This window comes from Corvus cornix, chromosome 2 (assembly GCF_000738735.6).
Source record: "Corvus cornix cornix isolate S_Up_H32 chromosome 2, ASM73873v5, whole genome shotgun sequence".
NCBI lineage: Eukaryota > Metazoa > Chordata > Aves > Passeriformes > Corvidae > Corvus > Corvus cornix.
Window position 1 is genome coordinate 33,437,825 of NC_046333.1, and position 14,102 is coordinate 33,451,926.

A 14,102-nucleotide genomic window follows, 5' to 3' on the forward strand; every position below is an offset into this window, starting at 1 on the left:
AATTTTCTGGGTATGTGTCAGTCTGTTCACCTAGTGAAGGTAAGAGGGAAAAGACAGCTTGAATTTCCACCTCTCAGTATGGTCAATGGGACTCTGAAGTGCACTTGTGAGGAAAGAGGCAAAGAACCACTGGTCCTGAGCAGAGGTGACACCTGGGATGCAGCACTGGAGCTGCAGTAACTCTCCAAGAGAGATCAAGCCACGGCAGCGAAGAGTGGAACACCACACAGCACAGCCTGACAGCAGGCACTGCGTGAGATCATCACTGTTTGAGCACAGCACAGGAAGATCCCCACCTGCAATGAGCAGACACAAAACCGAAGCATCCGTCAGGTGTGAAACAGCTCCTAAGGAACATTTAGGGAACAGTCTGCTCCAAAGCACAAAATGCACCACAGACAGTACATCTAGAAAAGTTGAACATTTTATTGTCATTTAGGAGTATTACACCATTTGTGATTTTAGAAATACAGACTCTTTGCAAAGCACTGAATACAGGTGCCTTCCAACTTCTAACACCTACCTTATTCTATGTCTTACAAACCTTTTATGTTAGCAATTCAAGTTTGGTCTTTGCTGCAACAAGTTCTTCACCAAAGATGCAACAACTCAGTTCTAGACTGCAAGACAACCGAGCCAGGTTTCAATCTCCACCTGCCAGCGAACCACCAGAACCACTCCTTTCAAATATTGAGTCTATGATGTTCTTTACTTTGTGCCCATGAGGGAGTTCACCTTTGAGAATTTTAAGTTAGGAGGATTTCCAGTTAACCACCAACTGGTATTTTTCCATTACAGCATCTAGAAGCAAAAGGATACTTTGCAAGTACTAGTGCTCATGAACAGGTTATGGTTACACAAACCCCAGAGAGGCCTCCAGAAACATTTAAGGTTAAAATGAACAGTTATGAAAGAAAAAAAAAAAAAAAAAGAATCTGTACATATTTTCAGTCATAACACAAGGGAACACTGGAGTATCAGTGTTTTGTGTTCTAGCTTCAATAGTGACACTTGTGCTAGTCCTAGTAGTATTCTACATGTTTGTCCCTTCCCCCCCTTTAAATTTTATACTCGCAATCTGAATATACAGCTGTACTTACAGGAAATATTAAACAATGCACAGCGCCTTAAGCAAGTTCCATGTCTGGTTTTGAACAAACCATATAAAATAAGTGACAAAATAGTTTAAAATTGGTCCTTATTTTTATACAGCTTGGAAGCACTAAATTTAAAGACACACATTAACCAGCACAAATTAGTCTGCAGCTTTTTTTTTTCTCCTTTTTTTTTTTTTCTTAAAAGAGTGTGTTACAGTATCATGCATGTAAAGCAAGCTGCTGCTCCCAAGTAGAAATATGGAGTTTAGACTCAATGCTTTCTCCTTAGGCTGTTATTCCTTCTTTCATAAATTATTTCAATATAACCAAGGACAGAAGCAGCTGACTAGCAAAACAATATGAAGTTCACCTTTTATGTTGTGACCCATTCTTAAAGTAATGAAGTACTTTGGGACTTTAGCATAAGGAAGGTTGAATAAACACTGCAAAGGACTTTTACATTCTTTGATTTCGTGTACATCTTTAGAAAGAAAATTCTACATTTTAACTCGCTAACTACTGGGTTTTCATATGGAGACTGTAGTATTGAAACAGTGCAAGACATTTGCAACTTCAGGAACATCCAATTACACTGCCCTTTCACCCAAACAATGATTAGCAGAATATTGCATCAGTTCTAGATTAACAAGACAGGACAAAAGCCTCATTTGAGAATAGCATTAGGATTCAAAAATCTTTCATATTTAGTGAAAAGAATCCACTCACAAATATGCACGAAGGACTCCTTAACACAGACTTTATCACAACAAATGTAATCCAGCTGTAAGTCTGGACCTAGACTTTTTATTGGTATGAAGCCATATTTGTTCAGAGACCACTATCAGATGTTCCATTATTAATGCTTCAGCATTTGGATATTTTGAGAGATGAACAGCATCAAAGCTCTCTCCTGTCAAGACCAAAAAACCAGCTGAACCAGCCCAGGTGGAACACGAGCTTAAGCAGTCCACTTAAGCTCCAGAATATTCCAGACACCAAAAAGCTGGCTTTTGTCTTTGCATTACTCTGGTAAGAGTGGAGCCCTGTCCACTAATGCAATATTCCAAAGACCATTGCAACTAAGACTGTCAAGTCAGGTCTCAGTTGAAAGCTACCACCACCACAGGACACGGTTTCCTTACCCCTGACCCCACCCCCCCCCACCACCCCCCCCATTGCCAAGGAAGAATGTCCATAAGAGCATTATTTGGTGTGGAAAGCAGGTCAGTAGAGACTCCAAGTGTGGCTTGAAGAATCCTCAGTACCAAGCCGCTTTCCACACACACAAATTCAGTCCATCTTCTCCTTCTGGACCAGCTTGGGTGCATCTACAAAATCCTTGCCATTGTAAAGGATGATAGCAAAAGTTCCAAAGCTGGCACTTCCCCAGAAAAGCACATAGGCCAGTGTCTCAGTCCATGTATCACCTGTGAAGAAGAGTCAGATAAACCTTTTAGCTCATTATCTCCAATTACCAGAGAGTTTTGCTTTAGTACAAATACAAATATTTCAAGCTCTCCCTCAGAGATCTTGAAATGAAAGATCCTGCGTCAAATGAAATCAGAAGTCTTTCACAGATCTTTTTCTGTTTCCTTACCTTGGAAAACCTGTATTTGCCACACAGTTCTTGGAACACATTGAACAGAGACCTACAGAAGTCAGTCAAGAACTCTACTGGCACTAATGCTAGAAAATTCAAGGCAAAAACAGAAGGCAAAAACCTTCACCACTTCCAACACATGAGATTAAAGGGACATCCATCAGAACCAGGCTCATGCCTGTATCTGACAGTTCTGAACTGACTGCCTGCCCAAAATTAGACAGTTATTCCTCTGGTGCTTCATCCAGCCTACAATAAAGTTCAGGTCTACCAAGGTGCATCTAAATTTGGGGACAATTAACTGTCCCTTAATTGACTTCTCCATGAGTTTTAACATTGTTTTCTATAGCACCTCAGTTTTTTCCACATTAATGATACAGTGCTAAACCTCAATCTCCAGAGCCACACTCAAGCACCTTTTAGAATGACTGAGAAGCAATTCTATGCTGAACAAGTTACTGGTAATCATCTACACAAAGGTCACAAAGAAACAAGCCAGTTTTATAAAATTAAACTCAATAGTGACTTACCAGCCATTAGCAAACAAATAATGCACATGGAGAAAGCAACCACCATAATAATAGGCAACTAAGGAAAGAGAAAAAGAATAATCACTTGATACAGCAGTACATACGTTCCTTAATTTCCTTTAAGATGAGTTGCACTGTAAAGCTATTTACTTGCTTTGCAGTGAACTTGCTTTAATTCTCAATTCACCTGTATTCAGGTACAAATAAAAGTTTGGATAGTTCCAAAATTTGGAAGAGTGTGTTCAGTAACTATTTTGAGAATTAAAATACACCTCCTGTGCATTAAAAGAGAGGTTGAGACTTATGCTTTGTTTAAAAAAAAAATAAATAAATACACCAGTTAAAACCCATTATGTTCCCAAATCCCATTTCAAAATAGAAAGGGAAGGGTGAAAAAAATGAAAAAAGTGGTTTTTTTTGTGTCACAGTCTATGCTTCTGCATGAAGTGTGAGAAAAGAACTCCACAAGATTCTTGTGCAGAAAGAAACATTCAATGATAGCAAGTAGCAGAATTTCCCCCTTTCCACATCGTGAAGCATATTTTAAAAAAAGCAAGCAGCAGTTTTTCCAATACCTCAAGGACACTCAATTTTCTGGCAAGGGAATGGTCTGGGTTTAATCCTATAAGCACGTATCATAGAGACATTACCAGATTACAAGGATGCTTCATGCCTAACAGACAAGTCCTACTTAGGCATAATGAAGCCAGTGACTAAACAGTTGTGCTTCTTGTATCACAAATAAAGTCTCCATACTCACAGCTAGGAACTTCCAATCTTTCTTGACATGTAAAGGACTAGCAGGTTCTACTTCATCCACTGAATAATTTCCAAGAAAAAGATCAATTGCATCCTGGAAGAGAAAGGGAGGGCAAGAGTTAGAATGCACAGCAATGTTTACCAAATACACTTCCCCATGGTTAAAAGCTTAACTTACTTGTCTAAATCCATCAGAAAAGTTGTTTTTATAATAACGTATTAATGAGTTCCAGCCATCCATTATCAAGCCCCACTGAGTTCTCTTCCCAGTTCTGCAAAAAGAAATTGTGAAAAATATTTAAAATAGATGTATAAATTCAGGACTGTAATTTCAGATTTACATTCTGTCATTATATCCAGCTGTGTACTGCATTAAATGAACACAAGCACAGGAATACATTTATCTAGTGCTGCCTCTGCATTATTACCACACATACTTGTAAGAAAATTAGAAAATAAAATAACAGTTCTTTCCATCACATAATATAAATGTGCATCTTCATGGCACACTGCCTTGGTTTTCATTTCCACATAGCCTTTACTTTCACATAAACACAGCAAAGAACAGTGTTCTGGAGATTTTAGTCTGACTTTTTACCAACTGAACCATTGCAAAAAACTCATTAATGGCCTAAGCCCCAGATCAATAACCTCCTTAGATATGAGGGCTCAAAGAAAATCCCAAACATGCCCAAAAACCCAGAAGGCCCTTACAAGAAAGGCTGACTTGCCTTGTGTAGTCTGTCTTTAAGGCACCAGTTCCAGCATACTGTTTGGCACAAGCATTAGCGTTATCAGCCCATGCTATGAATAGGAAAACAATAAGAAATATTAAGGAAGTTATATACTCTATTCAGAGAAAAAGTCATTGTTTGAACTCTATAAACAGCCTACCATTTTTGTAGATTTTCTCAAAGTCTGCCTGCTCTTCAATTCTCTGTCCCACATGCAGAACACCTAGTCTCTGAAATAAAAAGCACATTGAGGCTTGCTAGGAGTTTGATAGAAAAATTAGGATTTGCTTTCAGAAAAAGCTGTATTTATCAAACTTGAATCTAGTCAACGCAGCTCAAATAAGAAGTACAGTAACTCCACTATGCGAGCTCTTACTGAGTGTTCAAATTACATTTCCATTCCAAATGGAAAGCCTCTCTCCTCTTCCAGCTTGTTAAAGAAGAGTAAAACAATTACCTGAAGCTGGGCCTGGAGAGACCTGCGTGCTAACAAGCTCTGGATCACGTTAGTCCGATCCAGGCAGTCCATGCAGTTACTGCGGAACGTTCCTTCCTGCTGAGTCACAATTTTACCCTCCGAGTCAACTAGAAAGTAACTAACACATACAACACATGTATTTAGAGATAACAGGCCATATAAACCACATGTTTTCACAAGTAAATATCCTAGCAACCAAAATGCAATTGTCCTGAGCATTTGATGAGTTCTCAGCCATGTCTTCGAACTTTGATGCCTCCCTGAATTCTTCCCATGCTGGAAAACAGCATTAGTGGATGAACATTGAGCAATCTCAGGGCAGTATTCACTCTTACATTCAGAAAGCCAACCAGCAATATTGAGTTATATGCCAGTGGGAAGAGCAGCTTCTGGTGCGAAGTCAGGGACACGTATTTTTTTCCCCAGTTATTTTAGTGTCCCAGCTCCACAGATACGAAGATCGTTAGCAGAGCCTAACAGCAGAAGTAACCAGATTTGTTTACAACTGGTCACCCAGTTCAATCCAGTCAGCAATGCATGAAAAGTCACCTAAGTTGTCAGGCACAAATCTTCCAGAAAGGTACTCAGATTTTTTAATGCCACTTGGAAAACATGGAAAAATCTGCTACTGTCACATGACATTCTCTCCATTATGTGAACACGTGGGGGAACCAGATATTCCCTCTTGCATACGCTAATTGTTACCTCAATCTTTTTAATCCACTAAACCAGGTGTTTCCAGTAGTTGATAACAAACAGCTCATTTTAAGTACTGAATTGCACACATGCATTGCAATACTGAGCTGGTAGAACAAATATTCCAATCTATTCATCAACTGGATGTGTGAATGGGACAGAACTACGCCTGTCCTGCCACAGCATGAAACTTCAGTTGTCTACAGACTTACAGATGATCATCTATAGATTAGGCTACTCCAATATGTAATTATGAAGCCTAAATGTGGACTAGCATATGATCCACTGTTGAGCATTTTAAGATTATCAAGTCTAGAGTGATGCAGTACTACAATCAGGAGCCTTAGAAGCACATGAATTTACTTTGATTAATCTTGTGTTGTCTTTTTAAGAGCCATTTTCATCATTCTTGAACTAGTTTTGTTAAACCATGTTTTACATTGTTGCAGACTAAAGGAGACAACAACAGCTGTGAAATCTTCCTTTTCCCCCCCGCATTTTGCCTACAACTGGTATTAGGATAAGATAGTTTGTTATTATCCTAATTAACTAGAAATGTCTGTTCTTAAATGCTGCATCTCCTATAGCTGCTCTAAAAAATTCAAAAACTAACAATAAACACCTCCACAAACCCAGCTCTCCTTTCTGACAGATCTTCCACAACTGGATTTAGCCTGCAGAAAGTAAGAGCTGTTTACCTCCCCAGGGTTGCAAAACCATTTTCTACGAAGATCAGAACTTAAGACTTTTCTGTTCCTATTTAAGCAATAGTCATTACAGATGAAATAAAACAAGTTAAGTTAGATCCAGCCTAATCTTGAGAAAAAGTCTTCAATTTTGTATCTTGTTTTAGAGATGAATAGCTTTTTTTTTTTTTTTTTTTTTTAAATTTCAAAGAAACCTGGTTATTTTCTACACCTCCAATGGCAGCTGACAGTAAACAAGTTATGGGATTCAGTATTAATGCTGAGAATAAAGGATCCTTGCTGTGTAGGAAAAACCTGAAATCTTATTTCTCCTTATTTGAGGTGTTCAAAGTCAGTTTATTGATTAGGTCTTTATGAGTTTTTAAGGCCTTTTTTTTGCAGTGGACAGAATATTAACTATAATCTGATTAATTTATATCATTCCCATAGCCATCACTCCAGGTAAGAGACTTCATTAAGAAGACTCCTGTTCTAGTCCATACCTCACCTCATTTTATTTTGTTAGGATGGACTATACCACTGCTAGTCTTGTAATGTTTTAGCTGATCTGCTTTGTGCTTTAGGCACAAGACTTCAGGAACAGGAAGGAAGCAATCAGAAAAGCAGAACAAAGTAAACTATTTCCCTAGCAATCCACATGTCTACAAGTAGCTATGACCAAAAACACACTTGTGGGACTAAAGATTTAAATTGATTTGGACATTTTGTGTATTTTTATATGACTAAAGAAAATGAGCATTTGTTTCCATTTGGGTTACTTATGTTAGCAAGGGCTAACAATCAATGCCAGTGCAAGGTCTGGAGCCACAACAATGCGTGTGTTAGAGAAAACATTTTTACAAACGCCTGTGGAAGGAACATCCAGTGTTGTACACTAGGTGGCAAAACAGTCTGCTGTCAACACCACCTGGAATTACTACTGGCTGAAAGAAAAATATAATCTAAGGAGACTTTCTTTTAAATAGCTCCAGTTACATGCATGCTCATTTCTTTGTCTAGCCTTTTACCCAGCCTTACAAAGGCAGCTCTTGTCACAACTCAGGGTTGCGGCAATTCTCAGACCCACTTTACTGAGAAGTAACACGGGCTCTACATCTTACCCCCTACCAGGTCTCTAACCTTGCACATGATATCAGCAAGACACCAGAGATATGGACACACTAATGCACACAAATGCATCTTCTTCATAGAAGATTACACGTCTGCATTGCTGTGCCTTAATGCAAGACAACAGAAACTTTGAGGAAGTGCTCTCATTTTAACAGCACAGAAGTGAAAGAACTGCAGAACCTTACCTGAACTCATCTTGCTGTTCTGCTAGTTGATCCATCAAAATCTGAAGCCGATCCCACCTCATCCGACTGCACTCTTTATGGAAGTCAAATGCCACATATCTGTCCAGAGACAGAAGCATCTTTTCAGATTACATATGTACTGCAGTGAGGGTTTACAGAAAACCCTACAGCAAAAGGCTGATCTATAAAAGAGGTAGTGGCAGAGGATTTGTTTTTCTTTAGAGATGACTTTCAGCATATCTGGAGATTTTGTCAGTGCTCTGTAATCTCATGCTCCCCTCTTAGTGTGAATGGTAACACCATCTAAAATTATTTACAAAATGCCACTAGTCTGGGGAAGCAGACAATTCATTTCCAAGTTCTATGTTCCCATTCTATGTTCTGGCTAATATTTTTCCTCCAGGAAGTACAGAAGGGATATGAATCTTATTTAATGTCTTTTTTTTTCCCCACCAGGATTCTTTCATTCTCTGTTCACTTTGAACTAGAAACAGGTGCTGAAATCCAACATTCTTTGCTGGCATAATTCCCTCAATAACTCTAGAAACCTGAGACAGGTTCTGTTTAAGCAGCTAGTCTAACTGTCGTAAGAAAATTAAGCAGCTACTGACTTAGAACAAAATTTTAACAGCAAATTTCTGGCAAGAAGTGCTCTAAATGAGTGGTGCTTTATTAATTAAACATTTGTATGTATATGTTTGCTGTGAATTACAGGGCATTACATTCCCCCCCTCAAGCATTCATAACCCAAAAGTTATTTGACAAGATTTCAGGACTATGCATGAAGAAAGATGGTCTATACACACTGAAACAAGTAACTGAAGACTCGAGTTTGACTCTGGCAGGTAAACGCCATCAAAAACGATTAACAAAGAAAGTGGATTTTGGTAGTAATAGTAAAAAGGGGCTGCCAAACACCACTTTTGAACCTATACAGAACATCATCAAAATGCACTTCCACATAATTTCACATCTTTGTTTCCACCAGATGACTTTATAGCAAATATGCACAGAATAAAAAAAGCCACAGCACAGAAATTTCAAGGATAAGGTAGACGGGCAAATATCTGTGCGAGTTGGATGCAAGCTCTCCCTCCAGAAGTTAATGAAAGCGAGCACAGACAGGTTGTAAAATTGTGTACTGCACTCACTATTCCCACAAAGAGATGGAACTCCTCATAATCCAAGTGCATTCTCCACTCCTGGCCCTTGTTACACTGAGCTCCAGGCATTTAAACTATTTGTTCCCCTTACTGTTCCATCCTGTTTTGCTCACACTTGACACTCCCTCACTAAGTTAGCAATGTAACCAAGCCCTTTTGCCAGAGCTAGCTCTACAGGGCATGATTTTCTTTTTCCTAAAATGCAGAAGACCTCCATTGCATACTAAGACTCCAATACTGGCATTACCATTACCTCTGAATTTCCTTCTTTATTCTGCCTGTCTGATCTCTTAGCAAGTTACTCCACAAACATAAAATGCAAACAAATCAGAGGGTTGGTAAAGGCCCCCAAAGAACTGACCACTCTGTGGGTCTCAAAGGCAATGCCTAACATGTAACACAGAATGTATCACTTCATGACATGTACCTGACCATTCCATTTGCCATGCTGTTGACCATTTTCGAAAAGGTTTGTTCAAGAGGCTTCTCTGAGCCTTTTTGGTTAACCTGGGAAACAGGAAGACAGAGGCACAGAATTACTTAAAAGCCTGCTTAAAAGAACAACCACTTTTTCAGGAAGAACAAGTGAAAGCATACCAAGTTGACAATCATTTGCTTTCCATAGCTAATTATTTGTGAGTCAAAATGTCTTTGGAAGCCATCCATCTAGAAGAGAAAGGAAATGTGTTGACAGATGTACACTATTATTAAGATCTGTGCTTTACAAGAAATCTCCATTATAATCTGACGATTCTTATAACTAAGTGCTTGATGTTCTCTATTGTGCCAATACATTTCCAGTTTCCTCCTCCCAGTCCATTCAGTTCTACACATTAAACATGCTGCAGATAAGGAGTACTGTACAGCTACTAAAACTGCTGCAAACTGGATCCAAAGAGAAACGACCCCCATTGATGTCTGCATTTTTTTTCAGCCTCTGAATTCATGATAAGAAGTACAAGGTTTCTTGCTTTTTTAAAGAATAAAGCTCAATCCAGTATTGTTGATTTTTATTCTTCTGATTACAGTTTGCTACCCTATCACACAAACATGAGCCCAGTAACATGTTAAAAACCCAGGACACAAACACTCACATACATGATTTACTGACTTGCTGATCTGTGGCTTTGGTTTATACTTGAGGTTTGGTCTTTGAGACCAGAAAAAAGGAATAGATCCACGGGTCTGCAAAAAAATGGAAACGGTTTTAAACAGCAGAATTTAGAAAATTCACTTGACATTTAAAAATAAAGCAGACTGGTTTATTTTGTTAAACTAATCCAGTCTGTTAAGTTTTATTTGCATATCTTATATATTCTATATTTAAGAACACAGACAGAGCTATCCATGTATCTATGTTCCTTACAGTGACTTTACCTGAACAAAGGATGCTTTGCTCCCCTTGTAATGCACAATTTGCTCTGTCTCAACAAAGTTAGCAGCGTGCCCTTCTGAATCAATACCTGTGTAGGAAAAAGACCTTGTTAGCCAAGTCAGCCTGGCTGCAGAGCAGTGTCAGTGTATACATCAGCTAAAGGCTTCCTTCCCTTCCCTTTTAAGTCCTCAGAGGAAGCACAGAGCTGCCTGACAACGTAAAATAAAACACACCCTTGGTAAAAGTTTAACATGATCTGCACTAAATTTAAGCAGAACTGTGCTTCTTCAAGTTAACACATTTTGATACTTCTAGCACTAGACATTATCATTTAATATGAAATAAAATACCAGTGCTCTGACACCAAAATATTCACAATTCTGTAACAGTGGTACTGCAGAAACAGACTAATTTCTTTAAAAGTATGTATTTTGGGACTAAGAACAGAGAAAGTAATTTAAATTCATTTCCCTGTTTGCTTTTTAACTTGAAACAATTAGAGAACACCACTCAGGGCTCCCCTGCCAGCACCAATGATGCTCTTAGCTGGATTTACTGCTAGACCAAAAGGGCTATTACACACTTGCATTTAACACCAATGAAAACAGTCACATGTTGAAGATCATTATAAAATTTTTGCAGTTATGCCTTAGAGACATAAAGAAGAGTCACTTTTAATAAATGCCAGAAAATGCTTCAATTCCTAATATTTTCTTTGGAAGAAGAACCTAAGACAAACTAAGCAATTTTTTTTTGCAAGCCATTATACAGCAATTATTCAAAGGTAACTCACATGTGCAGATGGAATACACATTATTTTTGAAATAAATCAATTTTCTCTTTTACCTCTTACATAGTAGCGTACGCCAGCCCTGAAACAGCTTCTTCTGGAAACAAGCAGCCAGTCAAAACACTTGCCATTAATAGAACAAGAGTGCATAGTGATAACTGATGACCAACACTAAGGAAAAGCCCCGACATTTCATTAGGATATTTTTACACATCAACAGGTAAGAAACATCAAGGAACCAAGAGACTACATTCAAATAAATCCGTAAACATTCTCACCCCAGCAACATTAAACTTGAGGGACAGTAACAATATTAGGATCCACATGCAGATCGCAAAACAACACTATGGTGATGTCACTGATGGACAGACATTAAAACTACTGTAATTTTCAGAAAATGTGAGTCTGAAGAAGATTATTCTGGGTTTTATGGTCCTAATTAAAAATTAAGAATCCATCTCATCCATAATTTTATTAAACTACCCTAACAGTTTCTTGCCCCTATTGCTTTTAAAAATTAACAACTACTTGAAAAAACACCTCTTCAAAATTTTTTCCAGGCTTTTAGAAGAGTAAGTATCTTGGGGGTATATACTTTGCACCCATAAGTGCAACATACATCACATCTACAAATACCAGAACTAAAATTGACTGGCTTTCAAATCCATATGAAGAAAAAGAGAATGAACACACACCAAGACTCCAGTGTGAGCTTCTTACACAAGAATGGTTTCCTGCCCAGGCTGCAGACCCTGCCAAATGCACCTGGGACTAACCAACAAACAGGGAAAATGGCAACTAATTTCAGTTTTAGCTTTGTTTTGTGCTGCTTATAATGGCACTTATTTGGTCTGCAGTGAGCTATCAAGTCTAATGGAGACCAGCACTCACGAAAAATTTCTCAGGGTAGATTCACCAGCTTTCATGCTTTGCCCCTAAAAACTGAAACCCACCACTTCAAAGCAAGCGAAAGGCCAAAATGGTCAATTTTTTGATTAGTGTACTGCAGTCTTCTCTTTGAAGATACTTTGTCTCAAGTAAAATTTAGGTTCTGCATCTATCTATCAAATGGGACATAAAGCAGCTGCATCACACAAGCACCTCAGCTATGTTAAAGAACACACTGATTTCACACAAGTCATCTTGATTTCTGTTTGTATTTATGCAAATACTGTTTGTAAACAACCCAAAAAATATAATACAAATTCAGCCCATCCAGAATGTTCTCACAATTTATAAATTAAGGCTGAAAAAATACCCATTCCTCTGTTTTCCTGGAAAATTACTGCCGGGCCCTCCCCCCTTTAATTCAACACTTGTATAGCCAACAGTATTCTGCAAGAAAGGTTACCTCTAACTGTAGCTGCTTAGCAATTGTCAACCTCTTTTCTGCTGACAATCTGTCCTCACTTAAAATGACAACTTGCTATTAGCAACTTCCACATACACAGAAAAGGACAAGGCGGAATTTACTGTTCTTTAGAAGGGCTTTTGATTTGGAGCAGCAAGGGAAATACGAAACATAGTTTTGGGCTTTAGGTGATCAAAATCTCAAGTATCCAAGTCCATTATTTCTCATCCCTGAAGCACTAGAAGCCCAGTACACATAGTTGAAAAAAATGTATTTGGGTTTACATGGGGAGTGGGGGAGGAACCTTTTATATTATTGAAATACCTACTAGTGGCACTGTAACAGTTCTGCTTAGGGCTCTTCCTAGCATTTTTACCACTAGAAATCCAGTTTCTTCAAATTCTTGAGTTCTCTAAGGTTTTGCTGTAATTCTAATCTAACCAAACATTACTTATGCTAATTATTTATATAGTGAAAAAACAGGATCAAGGAAGGTGTTAATTGCAGTCTGTCAGTTGTTAATTGCAATTTACCCAGAACTAGCAGGATAAGGATTAGTGTGTTTCGACAGTTCCCTTTTTCTATCTTCCCTTTGTCTCTCTGCCTACTCCCACAACATTTTCCATTAAATGAAGCCACAGGAAAGAAGGACTGGAGATCTGCCAGCTGCTGACAGTCCTACCAGATCAACCAAATCCATCTGGAAGCCATTCCCTGCACACACCTGAGAGGCCTTTGCAACAGAGGAACAAAGCAGAACATGACATGAGTTGCTCTGTCCAGTCTTGCCAGTCCTTTTCACGCTGTCTGTCCAGGAGCAACTACCTGGGACTTACTGTTGATCACACACTGCCTCCAGAAAGCATTCAGCTCACTTGCAGCATTCATCCCTTCTCAAAAATAAACTCATGACTGCTTTGCTAAAAAGGCTGTTACCCAAAGTGTTGGTGCAGGAAAAGCAGCTGCCTAGGAGAAGCATCCCATGAGCCTTCAGAAGAACTTCTTATCCTTTTATTCATCAACAGGAACATCCATAAGCACTCCTTCAAGTCAAAACTGTTCTCCCTTATTTTGTATCTAAAGTAAACGCATCCTTACAGCAAGATAAAAAAGTACTGAAGCTGATGTAAGAGCATTTGCCATATTAATCTTAACCTTCCCACTGAAAGACAGTTATGCAAACCATGCCTGTAAAATGAAATACATTAAGCCTTCAAAGCAGAATATTCAAGGGCATTAACACACAAGTGGGCTATCAAACAATATGTAACACCCATACATGAGCAAACCACAACTTATTTCTGACATTGTGCTCTATGTTCTAATTGCCAATGTAACAATAGAGCAGCCTCAGCAGCAGCCATTTTGCTCTGGACTACCCATATCCAGCACTCAGTTTTACAACACAAAAGGATACATCCATGCATCACTGGCGTAGCAAACCTATGGATCTGAAACACACAAATACATGTTAAAAATACTAAACACTAGTAGCCAAAAAAGATAAGCGAGTGACTATGCTTTGCC

At 38.6% G+C, this 14,102-nt stretch overlaps 1 protein-coding gene across 2 annotated transcripts in view; it reads right to left on the minus strand.

Moving 5' to 3' along the window:
* Nucleotides 1–406: 406 nt before the first annotated feature.
* The window catches only part of SACM1L (SAC1 like phosphatidylinositide phosphatase), a 30,375-nt gene continuing 16,679 nt past the window's right edge, over nucleotides 407–14,102 (minus strand). For both annotated transcript variants that reach the window (XM_039549414.1, XM_019285833.3), the window contains 14 exons: nucleotides 13,993–14,026; nucleotides 11,281–11,382; nucleotides 10,437–10,522; nucleotides 10,158–10,244; nucleotides 9,657–9,725; nucleotides 9,487–9,566; nucleotides 7,897–7,995; nucleotides 5,178–5,316; nucleotides 4,881–4,950; nucleotides 4,718–4,790; nucleotides 4,165–4,258; nucleotides 3,988–4,080; nucleotides 3,228–3,285; nucleotides 407–2,524 (listed from right to left, as the gene is read on the minus strand). In XM_039549414.1, coding sequence (XP_039405348.1) covers nucleotides 2,388–2,524; nucleotides 3,228–3,285; nucleotides 3,988–4,080; nucleotides 4,165–4,258; nucleotides 4,718–4,790; nucleotides 4,881–4,950; nucleotides 5,178–5,316; nucleotides 7,897–7,995; nucleotides 9,487–9,566; nucleotides 9,657–9,725; nucleotides 10,158–10,244; nucleotides 10,437–10,522; nucleotides 11,281–11,382; nucleotides 13,993–14,026 — 1,221 coding nt within the window. In that variant the 3' untranslated portion in view covers nucleotides 407–2,387. The remainder of the gene's footprint in view (nucleotides 2,525–3,227; nucleotides 3,286–3,987; nucleotides 4,081–4,164; nucleotides 4,259–4,717; nucleotides 4,791–4,880; nucleotides 4,951–5,177; nucleotides 5,317–7,896; nucleotides 7,996–9,486; nucleotides 9,567–9,656; nucleotides 9,726–10,157; nucleotides 10,245–10,436; nucleotides 10,523–11,280; nucleotides 11,383–13,992; nucleotides 14,027–14,102) is intronic.